Source organism: Megascapheus bottae, chromosome 34 (assembly GCF_031878675.1).
Source record: "Megascapheus bottae isolate mThoBot1 chromosome 34, mThoBot2.hap1, whole genome shotgun sequence".
Taxonomy (NCBI): Eukaryota; Metazoa; Chordata; class Mammalia; order Rodentia; family Geomyidae; genus Megascapheus; species Megascapheus bottae.
In genome coordinates, this window is record NC_143542.1 from 1,826,766 (window position 1) to 1,840,971 (window position 14,206).

The 14,206-nt window shown below is 43.4% G+C and overlaps 1 protein-coding gene across 1 annotated transcript in view; it reads left to right on the forward strand.

Moving 5' to 3' along the window:
* Positions 1-13,682, forward strand: part of Syk (spleen associated tyrosine kinase) — a 31,230-nt gene extending 17,548 nt beyond the window's left edge. Inside the window, exons 8-14 of the mRNA XM_090324391.1 lie at positions 3,981-4,068; positions 4,321-4,498; positions 5,992-6,201; positions 7,125-7,314; positions 9,525-9,665; positions 10,447-10,559; positions 12,967-13,682. Coding sequence (XP_090180517.1) covers positions 3,981-4,068; positions 4,321-4,498; positions 5,992-6,201; positions 7,125-7,314; positions 9,525-9,665; positions 10,447-10,559; positions 12,967-13,039 — 993 coding nt within the window. The 3' untranslated portion in view covers positions 13,040-13,682. The remainder of the gene's footprint in view (positions 1-3,980; positions 4,069-4,320; positions 4,499-5,991; positions 6,202-7,124; positions 7,315-9,524; positions 9,666-10,446; positions 10,560-12,966) is intronic.
* Positions 13,683-14,206: the final 524 nt, after the last annotated feature.

The window sequence follows — 14,206 nt, forward strand, 5'->3', positions numbered from 1 at the left end:
ATTCAAGCTGAGACCAGGCAGAAAAGTCCCAGAAAGGGCTGGGATGTAGCTCAGTGGCAAGGTGCTTGCCTAGCAAGTGCAACATACTGGGATCGATCCCTAGTACCAAAAAAGAAAGACAAAAAAAAATACATTTAAAAAAAAAACACAACAAAATCTCAGATAATTTTTATCTCTAGTTACCCAGCAAAAAGCAAGAAGTGGCGGTGTAGCTCAAGTGACAGGACACCAGCCTTACAGAAAAACCTATGGGGCAGTGCTTAGGGCAGTACCAGGACAAAATTATAAATGCAAAAATAAATAAATACCTAAAGCAGGTGCAGGTTACATTCGTATTTAGAAATCAGAAGCATTATGTACAAAATTACAGTCATTTACAGACTGTATCTGAATTGAATACATGAACTTGCAAATACTTCAAATCCTTCTCATTACCATCTGGGAATTTTCATTGTAATTTTACAGAACTGTTTTTTTATTGATGAAAATGGCTGAACATGGCTCCCAGTGGCTTAAAGGCAGATTTTTTTTGTTCCGTATTCCAAGGATATATTCCCTAAGATATTTAGACCGAAATGCATTCCAGAATTTCTTATTCAAACCTAGTTTTCATGTTCTATTTATTACAAACACTGATGGTGAAGGTATTTCAAAAACATGTATTTAGCGGGTGTGATAGTTCACACGGCTCAGGAGCCTGAGCTCTGAGGTTGAAATTTAAAGACAGCACAGGCAGGCAATCCTGTGAGAGTCATATTTCAGTTCTCAACATCAGCCTTGAGTGAACACACACACACACACACACACACACACACACACACACACACACATGTTTAAAACTACTAGGGCTTACTCAGGAGGAGAGGGAAGGAATCAATTCTCAGGTTGTAACTTCTTCTGCAGGTAACATCGGAATAGAAAACTATACCTCTAAGAAAGGTATTTCATTGTAACCCTAAAGGGCTACATTAAAGAACTTCCAGAAAGGTGGGAGATTAAATGTATAGGCCACGTGTGAATTTTCACGCACCCAAGCAAACTTGGCCTTGCAGAGCTTAGCTCTCATCTACAGGCTGCTTCTGCCCCCACTGCACCAGGTCCTCCCAGAAGACCTTGGGAACCATCCCTGGATTCTTGCAGACATTGCCCCTACACCTATCTGCAATCGTGGTAAGCATGTTGCCACCTGTATGAACACTGTTCCCTAACTTGAAAATGTCTTTCCAGAGATTAGGAATAAAAGCCAGTAACTAGAAAATAAACAGTGGCAAGACTGTAGAATCAGGAAGTTTCAAATTAACTTATCGGTTCCACAGACCAATAGTATTTCTCTTTTATTCTCTTTCACATTCCCAGTTCTTCAAAAATAAATGATACTTAAAAAATCACTTTCCACATGCTTTCTCTATTTGTGTTGAAGCCTAACTGATAAGACATTATGATCATTTACAGTGAAGCGTGCATTTTAAAGTAGTGTTATGGAGTAGTCTGTTAATCTGAATTTTTTCTGAAGATTGCCATTCAGAGGTAGCATAGGAAGACAAATCCATGAGCGTCTTACCAGTAATTCACCAGCAAAATGCCACACACGAGCGGAGGTATTGCTCAAATGTAGAGTGACCGCTGTGAAGGAGAAAGACAAGTGAGAGCAAAACCCACATGCAGGCCTTATGTGGGTCATGGGTCTCTAGTGGACTATCCTAAGACTTCCTTTAACCCAGGTCTGTTCAGGGTTTGAGTAGAGATCTCAGAACTTTCCTGCCACAAGGAAAAGTCAAAGGAGTTGAGCTGATTATAAATGGTAACCCCAAAAGGCTTTACAAACTCTTTTTAGCCTAGAGTTTGATGACATGATGGATTGAGCAGAAGGGAAGATAGAGAATTGGGAATTATCGGTTTCCTGCTGGGATAGATTTGGGTGTTTTGTTTGTTTGTTTTTTTGACAGGAAATTGTAGTGTAAGAAGCGAATTCAAAGCACATCCAGTGTATGGAGAGAAGTAGATTGCCCTTTGGAATTATTTGTACCAACTGTCTTGAGAGATAAGTCATTTTAAACCATTTTTAGTTCACATGCCACATCTCCCAGTTATGAGAAATATTTTTCTTATCCAGTCATTCACTCATCCATTCCTATGTTTACCACATTTATATTAAGCATCCACCATACCATCATAGACAAGGTATCTCCTCCTCCTCCTCTTCCTCCTCCTCCTCCTCTTCTTCTTATTCTTATTCTTATTCTTCTTTTCCTCTTCCTCCTCCTCTTCCTCCTCCTCCTCCTCTTCCTCCTCCTCCTCTTCCTCCTCCTCCTCTTCCTCCTCCTCCTCTTCCTCCTTCTCTTTCTCCTTATTTCTCTTCTTTTTTGAGGGTGCTGGTACTGAGGCTTAAACCCAGGGTCTTGCTCTCTTATTTGGCTTTTTCCATCAAGGCTGGTGCTTTACTACTTAAACATCCCTTCCAATTCCAACAATTTTGGTGGTTAATTGGAGATTAGAGTCTCTTGGGTGTGTCTGTTTAGGCTGGATTTGAACTACAATCCTCATTTCTTAACTTCCTGGATAGCTAGAATTACAGGCATGAGCTAGTGGTGCCTGGCTCACGATGTAGCTTTGAATGCTGAGACTTAATGCCTTCTCACTCCAAATATCCACTCTGGTGTCATTGGTAACACATCACAGTATATAACACATTTCAGGATATAATTAAGAGCTGTGGTTAAGAATGTATAGATAGACATGTATAGGGACATATAAGATCAGATGTTCACTGGTTTCACCAAAAGGCTTTTTATTCCCTAAGCAGTGCCAGTAGGCAGCATGGAAAAAGGAAGTTTTCCTTCTGTGACTCCACCAATTGGCTTTGGTGCCACTGGTCATGGCACGAGTGAGTTAGACAAGGGCGTATTGCATGCTGTAGGATGGGCATCTCTGTGATGCCAAGCTTCACGTGTCTGCTGCTCTAAATTTCCCCCAAAATCTAGTGTTATCTCATGTCTTCATGGCCAGTGTTCGGGTGCTGATGAGTACCAGGGCCTGTGTGAAGTTGTTATTTAATTCACATTTATGGTACTCCTATGAGCGGTATCACACCATCACTTCACGCTGACTGGAGGTGAAGATGAGTCAGGAATACTCCAAAGAAAGGAAGGGAAAATGTTCATGAATACCCAGAGTAGATTTCCCCTCCACTGCTTCATGATGGAAATCAATACTAAATAAATAAGCAGGAAGTCAGGCACCAGTAATGCCCTCCGAAGGCTCTACTTCAGGTACACCTCATTTACCTGCCACAGGTACCAGGAGGAATTATCTCCCTGCAGGGAATGATCATTACGATGATGATGATGATGATGATGATGATGATGACCTGGTCTGCTAACAGCCAGCTTTCTCCTTTTGGCTCTTATGTTCAATGGCCAGAGCAAATCCTCTGACATCAATCCAAATGGTACTAGATCTCCACTCCAGATAAAAACGCAGGAGGAGACTAGATTACACACATGCTTTAGAGCTGGGGATGGGAGGAGAGAACGGGTGTTTAATTTTCCTCTGTAAATAACTCTCATAAAAAGTGAGATCTGCTGAGACAGAGTTAAAGGTAGGAAATGAGAGGGCACTGGGGCTTTTTTTTTTTTTTGGCCTCCTTAGAAGGTGGGCAAAGAGCATAGTAAGTGTGGAAATGAGAAAGGAATTTTCCTAGGACAAACGAAATGACCTGCTACCTGGCCCTCTTGGGCCCCTGAGATGCTCAGCATAAGCTTTAGGTAGCCCAATTCAGGATCCAAACAGTCGCCCGAAGAATGAGATACACCTTTTTGTTTCCTTGTCTTTCCCCATGAAATCTTTTCCTTTTCTCTTCCTTGCGTAAGTTAAACTGTGATTCCTCGGAAATAAGAAAAAAAAAACCCCACACATAATTACTCCAGTGTGCTGGACATTGCATAGTTGAAGAATGACGTGAGGTCTTTTGTGTCCTCCAGACGCCCTCACCTCGAGAAAGCAGGCCCGAGAGTGCTGTATCCTTCAATCCCTACGAGTCAGACCGCGTGCCCTGGGCTGCAGAGAGAGGTGAGCGCCTCACAGGTAGTCCACTCAAGGTCCTGTGTGATTTGCTCACCTTCCTTGGGGTCTAGATGCACCAAGAGCCAGAGTTCCAGCAAAGCCAGGCAGTAGGTGCTTGCACTCCTGCCTTTAGTTCACAACTGTGCCCCTAAACACTCAAGGTGACCAAAGATCGCTTGTGACCTCAAGAGGGGAGGGGACTCCAGGGTCCCCCAAAGAATCTGGTTCCTAGCTGAATGTATCCTGATCTCCTCGAAGGCCCCCAGAGAGAAGCCATGCCCATGGACACAGAGGTGTACGAGAGCCCCTATGCCGACCCTGAAGAGATCAGGCCCAAAGAGGTGTACCTTGACCGCAACCTGCTGACCCTGGAGGACAGCGAACTGGGCTCCGGAAACTTTGGGACTGTGAAAAAGGGCTACTACCAAATGAAAAAGTAGGTAGCATTGTTCTAAGTTGCTCTCTTCTGCTCCCAAAGCCAACTTAGTTTGGATAAACGGTGTTTAATTTTTTTTTTTTCTAGGACAGGGTTTTGAGTTTCCAGCCTTTCACACTGAATTCGCTTTTGTTGCTCAAGGCTGGAGCTCTATCCTCTGTGCTCAGATAAGAATCTCATGGGTGTTCCTGACCGAGCTGCCTTTGAACTATGACTTTCCCACTGCCATTTCATGAATAGCTAGGATTACAGTGTGGACCAGTATCTGGCCAGAGAGTTTGGTTTTAGTTCTTCCATTGGGGTCAACAAAAGAGGTCTCTTTTTCCTTCTCATGATTTGGGACTTGTACCAAAGATGGATACAGTGTGTCAAGCCATATAGCAGTCTGTGCTTTTCTATTCAGCCCCCCTGCCTTTGTTTTTTCTTTTTGCTGATTCTGGAGTTTGTACTCCCACTAGGATGTGTTCCTGAGCTTTTGTGCTCCAGGCTGGTACTATACCATCTCAGCCACAACTCTTCTTCCAGATATAGGGGTGGTTTATTGGAGAGAGTCTCAAAGACTTTCCTGACCAGTTTGACTTCTTTACCCTAATCCTTAGATTTCAGACTCCTAACTAGCTAGGATTACAGATGTGAGCCAGCAGAGCCCAGATTTATTAGGCTTCTTTTTTTCTTTCAGAAAATAGTGAATGGCTCAGCATAATCTAAATGATATTTGAATGATAAGATGGAAAGCCTAATTGCCTTGTAGACTTGTTGAGGCTTGCTTAAAATGAACATGAAAAGTATATTGAACTATACAAATATACGAAATATTTTAATATATATTTGTACCACAACTGGGTCTTGAACTCAGGGTGTTGTACTCGATCTTGACTTTTCCCTCCAAGCTGGAGATTTGCCATTTGAGCCATATTTCCAGTTCTGGCCTTTTACTGGTTAATTAGCAGTAAGCATTTCTTGGATTTGTTTGCTTAGGCTGACTTTGACTCTTGATCCTAGATCTCAGTCTCCCAGGATTGCAGGCGTGAGCCACCAGATCCCAGCTAGCCATGAGCTTTAATACTATACAACATGCATACATATGTAGACATTATTATATATGATATACATTAATATTATTTTCTGTGCCTAGAAATTCATCGTCAGTTTATATGAAGGAAACTTTATATGCACATGTGTGATCTAGACGTCAAAAAATAATCATAAGATGTTAAAGCAATCTGTATATATCATACCTGCTGAGTTTTATATGAAAGTTATATACATATTTGACATGTTAGGAGTTTTCCTTGGTTTAGGGCAATCTTTGCACTATCTGCCACCATTGTTCACAAGTAATGTGTGTTTGTAAAACAAGAGAGAGTAAAGATTGCTTTACAGCAGACCCTTCGGTTGCCGTGTTTCTTGCATAAGGTCCATGTTTTGCATGGCATGTTTTTCTAGATGTGAGCCATTTGGGTTGTTTCTTATGTGCTCGGATTTGTTTTCAGAGTTGTGAAGACCGTAGCTGTGAAAATACTGAAGAACGAGGCCAATGACCCAGCTCTGAAAGATGAATTGCTTGCAGAAGCCAACGTCATGCAGCAACTCGACAACCCGTACATCGTGCGTATGATCGGGATTTGTGAAGCGGAATCTTGGATGTTGGTTATGGAGATGGCAGAGCTTGGTCCTCTCAATAAATATTTGCAGCAGAACAGGTATGGTGGCACCCAGGATGTCCTGAGGCAAGGGCCTCAGAATGTTGGACTGATCTCTACAGGAAACCTCCCTTTTCCTACCTTTCCACACAAGGTTATGTGCTCAGTGATCTTGAGAGGAGAAGATGAGCTTAGGAGATAGAAAACTTAAGAGAAAACCTGTGAGCCAATAATGTTATCCTCATTCTCTTCTCTGACTCACTGGAACTATCCAGTGCTAGACTAGGTCTTAGGATTTCTTTCTTGGAGAAATCTCTCCTTTCTAGGTAGAACACACTCTTTTATTATTAATTAATTAATTTTGTGTGTGTGTGTGTGTGTGTGTGTGTGTGTGTGTGTGTGTGAGAGAGAGAGAGAGAGAGAGAGAGAGAGAGAGAGAGAGAGAGAGGCTTGAAATCAAGGCCAGGGTACTGATCGTTAGCTTTTTCACTCAAGGCTAATGCTCTACCCCTGGCTGTAAACCTTAGTCCTCAGATCTCAGCCTGCTGAAAAGCAAAAATTGTAGATGTAAGCCAGCAGTGTCTGGCTGAACACAATCTTCTGAAAGAAACATTTATCTCCCAAAAGCATTTTCTGAGGAATAACACTTGTGTCTTTCATTGTCAGACTGCTCTCTAAGTTCCATTCACTGACTTATTCATTCTTTCTTTTATTTACTTAGGCCAATACTGGGGCTCAGGCAGACCAATCTGAGAGTCTTATCTCCAACTAACTGGAGACAAGGCAGAAGTGGGAGTGTGGGGCTCAAGTGGTAGGGTACCAGTCTTGAACAAAAAACTAAGCAAGAACATGAAGTCCTGAGTTAAAGTGCCAGTACTGGCACCAAAAAACTAGAAGAATAGAAAGACACTGAAAAGCAGAGTCCTCTGTTCTGAAGTGGACTCCATGTACAGAGCCATTAATGGTACCCTTTTGACCTTCAGGCATGTCAAGGACAAGAACATCATAGAGCTGGTCCATCAGGTCTCTATGGGAATGAAGTATCTGGAGGAGTGCAATTTTGTGCACAGAGATCTGGCAGCGAGAAATGTGTTACTGGTCACCCAACATTATGCCAAGATTAGTGATTTTGGTCTTTCCAAAGCACTTCGAGCTGATGAAAACTACTACAAGGTAGGGAAATCTCAGCTAGCAGTCAAGGCAAGGGGTGGTAATAAATTGAGAGGGAACTGTATTCTCTCTTCATCTCAAGGCGATAGGATCGAAGGCAACAACTCCACAAGTCGTCATGGCTCCTCTCAGAAGTCTTTCTTTTTTCTCTTTCCTTTCTTCCTTCCCTCAAGTTACCTGGCTTCATTTTCACATTGCATGTTATGACGGCATTCACCTACTCTTCTCTCTGTATATTCATCTTCCTCCACTCTCCTTCACCTTTACCCCATGAGGAAACATGTTTCCAATTCCTGGCATTCATTTTGTTAAAATGTAAGTTACCTGGAGTCCTTCCCTGGGTATACTATACTTTAGTTAATTTGTGTATATATCTACATAAAATCCTGTATATGTTTTCATGTTGACAGTTTAGGCCTAATTTCCACATATAAGAGAAAAACATTCATTCTTTGTCTCTCTGAATCTGACTTTACTTAATTGAACATTTTTCCAGATCTTCCCATTCCCTTGTGAATGACACAATATTATTCCTCCTAATGGATGAGTAAAATTTCTAGTGTGTGGATACTTTTATATATGTGTGTGTATGCATATACATACATACACACATGCATAGATATATACATACATATCACATTTTCTTGATCCACTTAGCCATTGCAGGGCATCTGGGCTGTTTCCATAAGTTGGCTATGGCTGAAAGTGTCAGCAAGGAGCATGACTATGTAGGTGTCTTTATTGTGAAAGATGATACCAAGAGCTCTCTGATAATCAGTGAGCAGAGAAGGGACCAAGACAGACGTAATACCCATGTTAGAAGCAGAACAAGGGATCCAACACCCCTGAAAAGGTAGAGGCCAGAAGGACTTCTTTAAGAAAATGGAACCGATGGGCCGGGAGTTTGGCCTAGTGGTTAAAGTGCTTGCCTAGCATGCACGAAGACCCGGGTTCGATTCCTCGGTACCACATACCTAGAAAAAAGCCAGAAGTGGTGCTGAGGCTCAAGTGGTAGAGCTCTAGCCTTGAGAAAGTCCAAGGACAGTGCTCAGGCCCTGAGCTCAAGCCCAAGACTGGCAAAAAAGAAAAAAAAAAAAGAAAATGGAACCGAGTGAGGTATAAAAGAAGAAAGAGCTAAAACAGATCACGGAGCAATGACAATGAGGGAAGGATCCATGTCGTGTGATTTGTGCAGTGACTTGGCTCTGCTCCCAGCATGCTCATCCTTTGGTCCCCTTTGGGCAAACACAACCCTCTGTGATGCATTCCAGCTGATTTGTAATAGAAGAAAGCTGGAAAGCACCTAAGAGACTCTCAGTAGGAGTGTGGCCACATCAGTCCTGGGGATTCAATGTAGCACATAAAGCAAATCTTTTCAAAGAGTTCATGTGCTGATATCCAGCTGGGTTCATGATGCCAGGCTGGAGCATTAGAAAGTAAGTTGCAAGCTAGGTACCAGTGGTGCGTGCCTGTAATCCTAGCTACTCAAGGTGCTAAGATCTGAAGACAGGTTTGAAGCCAGCATGGGCAAGAAAGTCTATAGGAGATCCTTATCTTCAGTTAGCCACCAGAAACTTACAAGTGGAGCTGAGGTTCAAGTGCTAGTGCCAGCCTTGAGTAAAAAAGCCAAGGGAAAATGCCCAAGCTCTGAATGTAAGCCCTAGAACCAGGATGCGTGTGCATACACACACACACACACACACACACACACACACACACACAGCATGCTGTGGCTCATAAGCTCATTTATCCTTCTATAAAGTATGATAAAATGCACATAACAAAATTTACCTCCTTCACCAATCTTAAGTTCTCCGTTTAATGGCACTTAGTCCACATAGACTGTACAACAATACAACCTATCTTCAGCATTCTTTCCCGCTTGCACGATAAACTCTGAATTCATCCATCAGCTACTCTCCTGGCTCCTCCCCCTGCCCCAGCAGCCCTCATTCTTCCCTCTGTCTCATCGGGGCTCCACTGGTTCTAGTCTCACTGCCCTTGTCCTTTGGTGACTGGCATGGCCCCCCTGCCATGATCCCGTAGGTTCCTTGTATGTGGCAGTCTGAGTTAGGGCCTTTTTCTCTCCTCTTCAGGGGTGGACAGCACACATGAGCCACCTCGTGTCGGTTCACCTCAGCTCTTGGGATGAAAGCTGCTCCCAGCAGCCCCCAGGGTGGCTCATGAGATGGTGGCCTCTGCTTTGTCTGTAGGCTCAGACGCACGGAAAGTGGCCAGTGAAGTGGTATGCTCCAGAGTGCATCAACTACTACAAGTTCTCCAGCAAGAGTGACGTCTGGAGTTTCGGGGTGTTGATGTGGGAGGCGTTTTCCTACGGGCAGAAGCCTTATCGCGTGAGCCAGTCTTTACTCTCTGCTTCATTTCTCAGCTCTAGAGCAGATAAGCAGCAGATGATTTCCACAGGGACCTGAAAATGATGAAAGAGCTCAACTATGGAAACATGAATTGATGCTAACAGGGCAGCGTTGTTTCTTCACCGTATATTAAATGCATAAACAGATGCACAGAACAGATATCCAGACCTCCTTTATTAGTGTTAAAATAGAAATATGACCACTGACGGTATCAAATTTGTCACTGCCCCAATTTTAGATGTGTGTGTGTGTGTATGTGTGACACTGAGACTTGAACTTGGGGCCTCTTGCTGTGATGACTGGTGCTTTATCACTTGAGCCATGCCTCTGCACCTCCACTTCCAGCTTTTTGATGGTTAATTGGCAGTAACAGTCTCTCAGATTTGTTCTGGCTGGCTTTGAACCCTGATTCACAGATCTCAACCTCCTGACTAGCTAGGACTACAGATGTGAGTTACAAGTGGCTAGCTAGAATAGTTTAATACACATTATATATATATATATAGGCAATAAGTATATGTACACATAGAATAGTTTAATACATATTATATATCTTGGCAATAAATATATGTACACATATATACATATATATGTGTATATGTGTGTGCCAGCTTGCAGCTTCATGCATTGAAGCCTACCATGAAAAGTTCAACATGTTCCTGGTTGTGTAGCTTGCATAACTGAAATCTTGGGTGAAAATGTTGTTCTGTTTTGTCTGCTAGCACTGTTTTCCAAACTCGTGTGCATTTGTTTATCTCAGGGGATGAAAGGGAGCGAGGTGACGGCCATGCTAGAGAAAGGAGAGCGTATGGGGTGCCCTGCGGGGTGTCCAAGAGAGATGTATGAGCTCATGAACCTGTGCTGGACCTATGAGTGAGTATCACATGCCTCCTGCCAAGTATCCAGGGCTCTGGAGGCAGATGGCCTCCACACGAAGCCCCCGCTCTGTCTCCATACACCACGTTGCTATCCAAGTAAACTGTAGAGCCAGGAGTAGGGATTATCTTGCTCATGATCCAGTCATGTCACTGAGATATGCATATCCTGATATATGCATCCGTTTAGGCATTCTGGCCCTTGTGTGAGCATTTCAGAGTGTACTTACACAAACTAGGGAGAGCACAAAATCACCAGGCAACACCATCTTATGGGATCACTCTATGGTTTGAGAGACTTGCAGAAGCCTTCGTGATATCGCGAGAGTTTGGAATGTGTACCACCCCTTGTCCTGCTCAGGCAATGTCTAATGCCCTATCTGATAGCAGTTCCCATTCTACAGAACATCCAGTCCAGACTGGTAGACCCTAGGGATCACAGACAGGTTCAGTGTCAGAGGCTTATCATGTGCTATACTCAGACTGCCCAGCAGGGCAGGGTCAAGGCCCCTGCCCGATGTTCACATGCAGTGCATTTTTATTCCCTGCAAAGCCACTCTCAACATCTCCTGGGCATAATTACATTATGGCTACTCTAGGATTTTGGATAGCCACCAGATGCACTGCACTTGACAGCGGTAGAAGCCAGTACTGCTTCAGAGCATGGAGCATCTTAGGAAGTGCTATCTGCTAGACAACTGCAGATGAAGCATTAGCCACAATGCCATTTGATATGGTGACCCAGGTGGGCAATACAGAAAACCCTCTGCTTTTCTAACAGTAGTGATTCTTAGTACTCAGCGTGTTCTGTCCTTATATCTGGACTGACACGTATGGAATGGTAGTTGTAACACAGAACGGCTGGATGTGGAATGTAGCAAAGAGCTTAATGTCTGGCCCCTTTTCTACACTACCGGCAACTTTATCTATTGGCATGATAGTCCCAATTTTTGAAAAATAGGGAAGAATCTTTTTGTCAGTGTTGGGACTTGAATTCAGGGCCCAGGTGCTGTCTTTTAGCTTTTTTTTTGTTCAAGGTTATCACTCTATCACTATAGTCATGGCTCCACTTCCAGCTATTTGGTGGTTAATTGTAGATAAGAATCTCACAGACTTTGCTACCCAAGCTGGGTTTGAATCATAATCCTCAGATCTCAGTCTCCAGAGGCATGCGCCACTGGTCCCCAGCTTGCTTGCAAATAATCTGTAGGCAAAGATTGGTTCTCAAGGTTTTAACAAAGCCAGTTGGCTTGTAGGTTCCATATTGGGAGAGTCAACAAACGGTGGGTTGAAAATCTGTTTTTTAGCTGCATGGTATGTAAAACATACCATGTCATTTTCTTATCATTTCTCCCTTTACGATACAACCATTTCTGTAGCATTTACCTTATATGCAATTTTACATAAGTAATTTAGAGATGCTTTAACATGTACACGAAGGTATCCGAGGGTACTGTATTATTTTACAGAGAAGACTTGAATATCTGAGGATTTCTGGTATCTGTAGGGGGTTCTGACACTGGTCCTCTGTGGATTTGGAAGAATAACTATACGTCTGTCAATTGATAAAGTACGCTCCTGTTAGAGACAGCATGCCTATTTAGAGATCATGGATTATTAAAAGTCTTTCCCATAGTTTACTTACATCAGCACATCACTGACTAACAGTATAGCCTTCCTATGCTAAGGTGTATAAGAGAAAGTAGGTGTGGTAGGGCATAGCTGTAAATCCAGGTACTTGGGAAACAGAGGCAGGGAAGGCCAACCTTGACAAAGCCGGCATGACCTTGCCTCAAAGACTCATAATCATAATCATAGCAGTAACAATAATAATCTAGTAGGAGGGGCCTGAGGGCATAACATAAGTGGCAAGCATAGGTGCTGAGTTCAATTTTTAATACAGAAGAAGATGATGACGTAAGAGTAACATCTGGGTCTCTGTCTCAGCTACCATCTATTTGGAGCTCTAGTAAGAATTCCTATTAAGAGCCCTCACTGAGAAAGTGAAGCTTTGTCCACTGGAGCATGAGACGGAGACCAATACTTATGCCTCAAAAACTATGAGAGTTAAACACAATCTATAGTATGTTATCCAGCTCAGTATTTGTAGACATGTTATTAGAATTTCCAGAGTCTGCTCAGGGAGGAGATAACAGGATCCTGAACTCTAGCACGGGAGTCACTTGGAGATCTTGAGAAGGGGTAGGTCTGGGTTCTGCAGGTTTGGAATGGGATGAGGCGATATTTCTGTTTTTGACTTCCTGGTCCAAGTTTTGGCTGCCAGGGGGCACAACTGCTTGAAATGTAGGCTGTAGAAGTGTGGTTGATCTGCATTTTTTTTTTTGCTGTTGTTGTTTTCAAGAGCCATCTTGACAAACACTAACACACATCTCTTCCCCTCTCAGGGTGGAGAAGAGGCCTGGATTTGTAGCAGTGGAACTGCGGTTACGTAACTATTACTATGATGTGGTTAACTAACAGCTCCCTCTGCTGGCTGTCCCCACACCCTGGGCAAAGGTATTCTGATGAACTGGTTTTCAGCGTTTACAACACCCTCGGCCAGTGAGAAAGCCAGCCTCGTGTGGAACATGGCTTGTCCTTGGACCCTCCCTCCCCAGAAGGAGATTGGACAGTGCCGTCCCCCGGATTCACCTGTGTGACTTTCATGCCAGATCACTTTTAAGATCTATTTCCAAATTCCTTTTATGTTTGCTGGGGCCTGGGTTGCAGGAAGCCCAGCACACTTGACCAGTAGGGCTGAGGTGTGTGACTGGGGGGAGGGTGGGAAAGGCGCATTCTCATCCATGCAACATTTGTAGACCCTGCAATTAGCATTTAGCAGGTGACTCCTGAGATGGAAAGACAGCCGGAGTAGAAAAGGACAACTGCATCTCATGTAGGCCTTGGCAGCTGTGAGACGCATCCCTGGCCAAAGAAATGCTGCCTGAATGGATCAATGATGTGGAGCTTTCAGAAGAAGACAAAGGGGAGGAGGAGGAGGAGGAGGAGAAAGAAGAAGAAAAAGAACAAGCTCTACCAGTATGATTTCTAAGCATCTAGCCAGTTAGTGAAATAATAATAGTAATAATAATGATAATAAAAATCCTGGATATTGCTTTTACTCTGTGTTATGCGATAGAAGAAACATCCAGAAGAGGAACAAAGCCCCTAGGGAAGCCCTGGCTTGGCCTGCATGCCCCTTGCAGACCAGACTGAGGCCTGGCCATCTGTGCTTGCCTGGAGACAAGTGATGCTGTATGCAAGCAGCAGGTTTCTGTCACCCTGTATAACACTTCAGACTGCTGTGTGCTGTGCAGGTGGGTTTCCTCTCTGCTCCAGAGAGGACGTAGCCAGAACACTGTCTCATTTTTAATCTATAATCAAGGACATGCTGCTAATCCCCTTTAGTTGTTATCACGGAACATCTAGACTGGGCAATGTATGAAGAGATTTCTCATTCACAGCTCAAGTTCAATGTCAAGGTGAGAGCATCTGAGAGTCAAAGCCTGGTTGGGGCATTACTTGGGCAAACAGAGGGTCCCACATTTACAACCTCCTCTGAATCTAATTATATCCCAAAGCCCCACCTCCAAATAGCATGTTATAGAAATCTGGATTTATGCCATATCATGTAAGTTTGTCTTT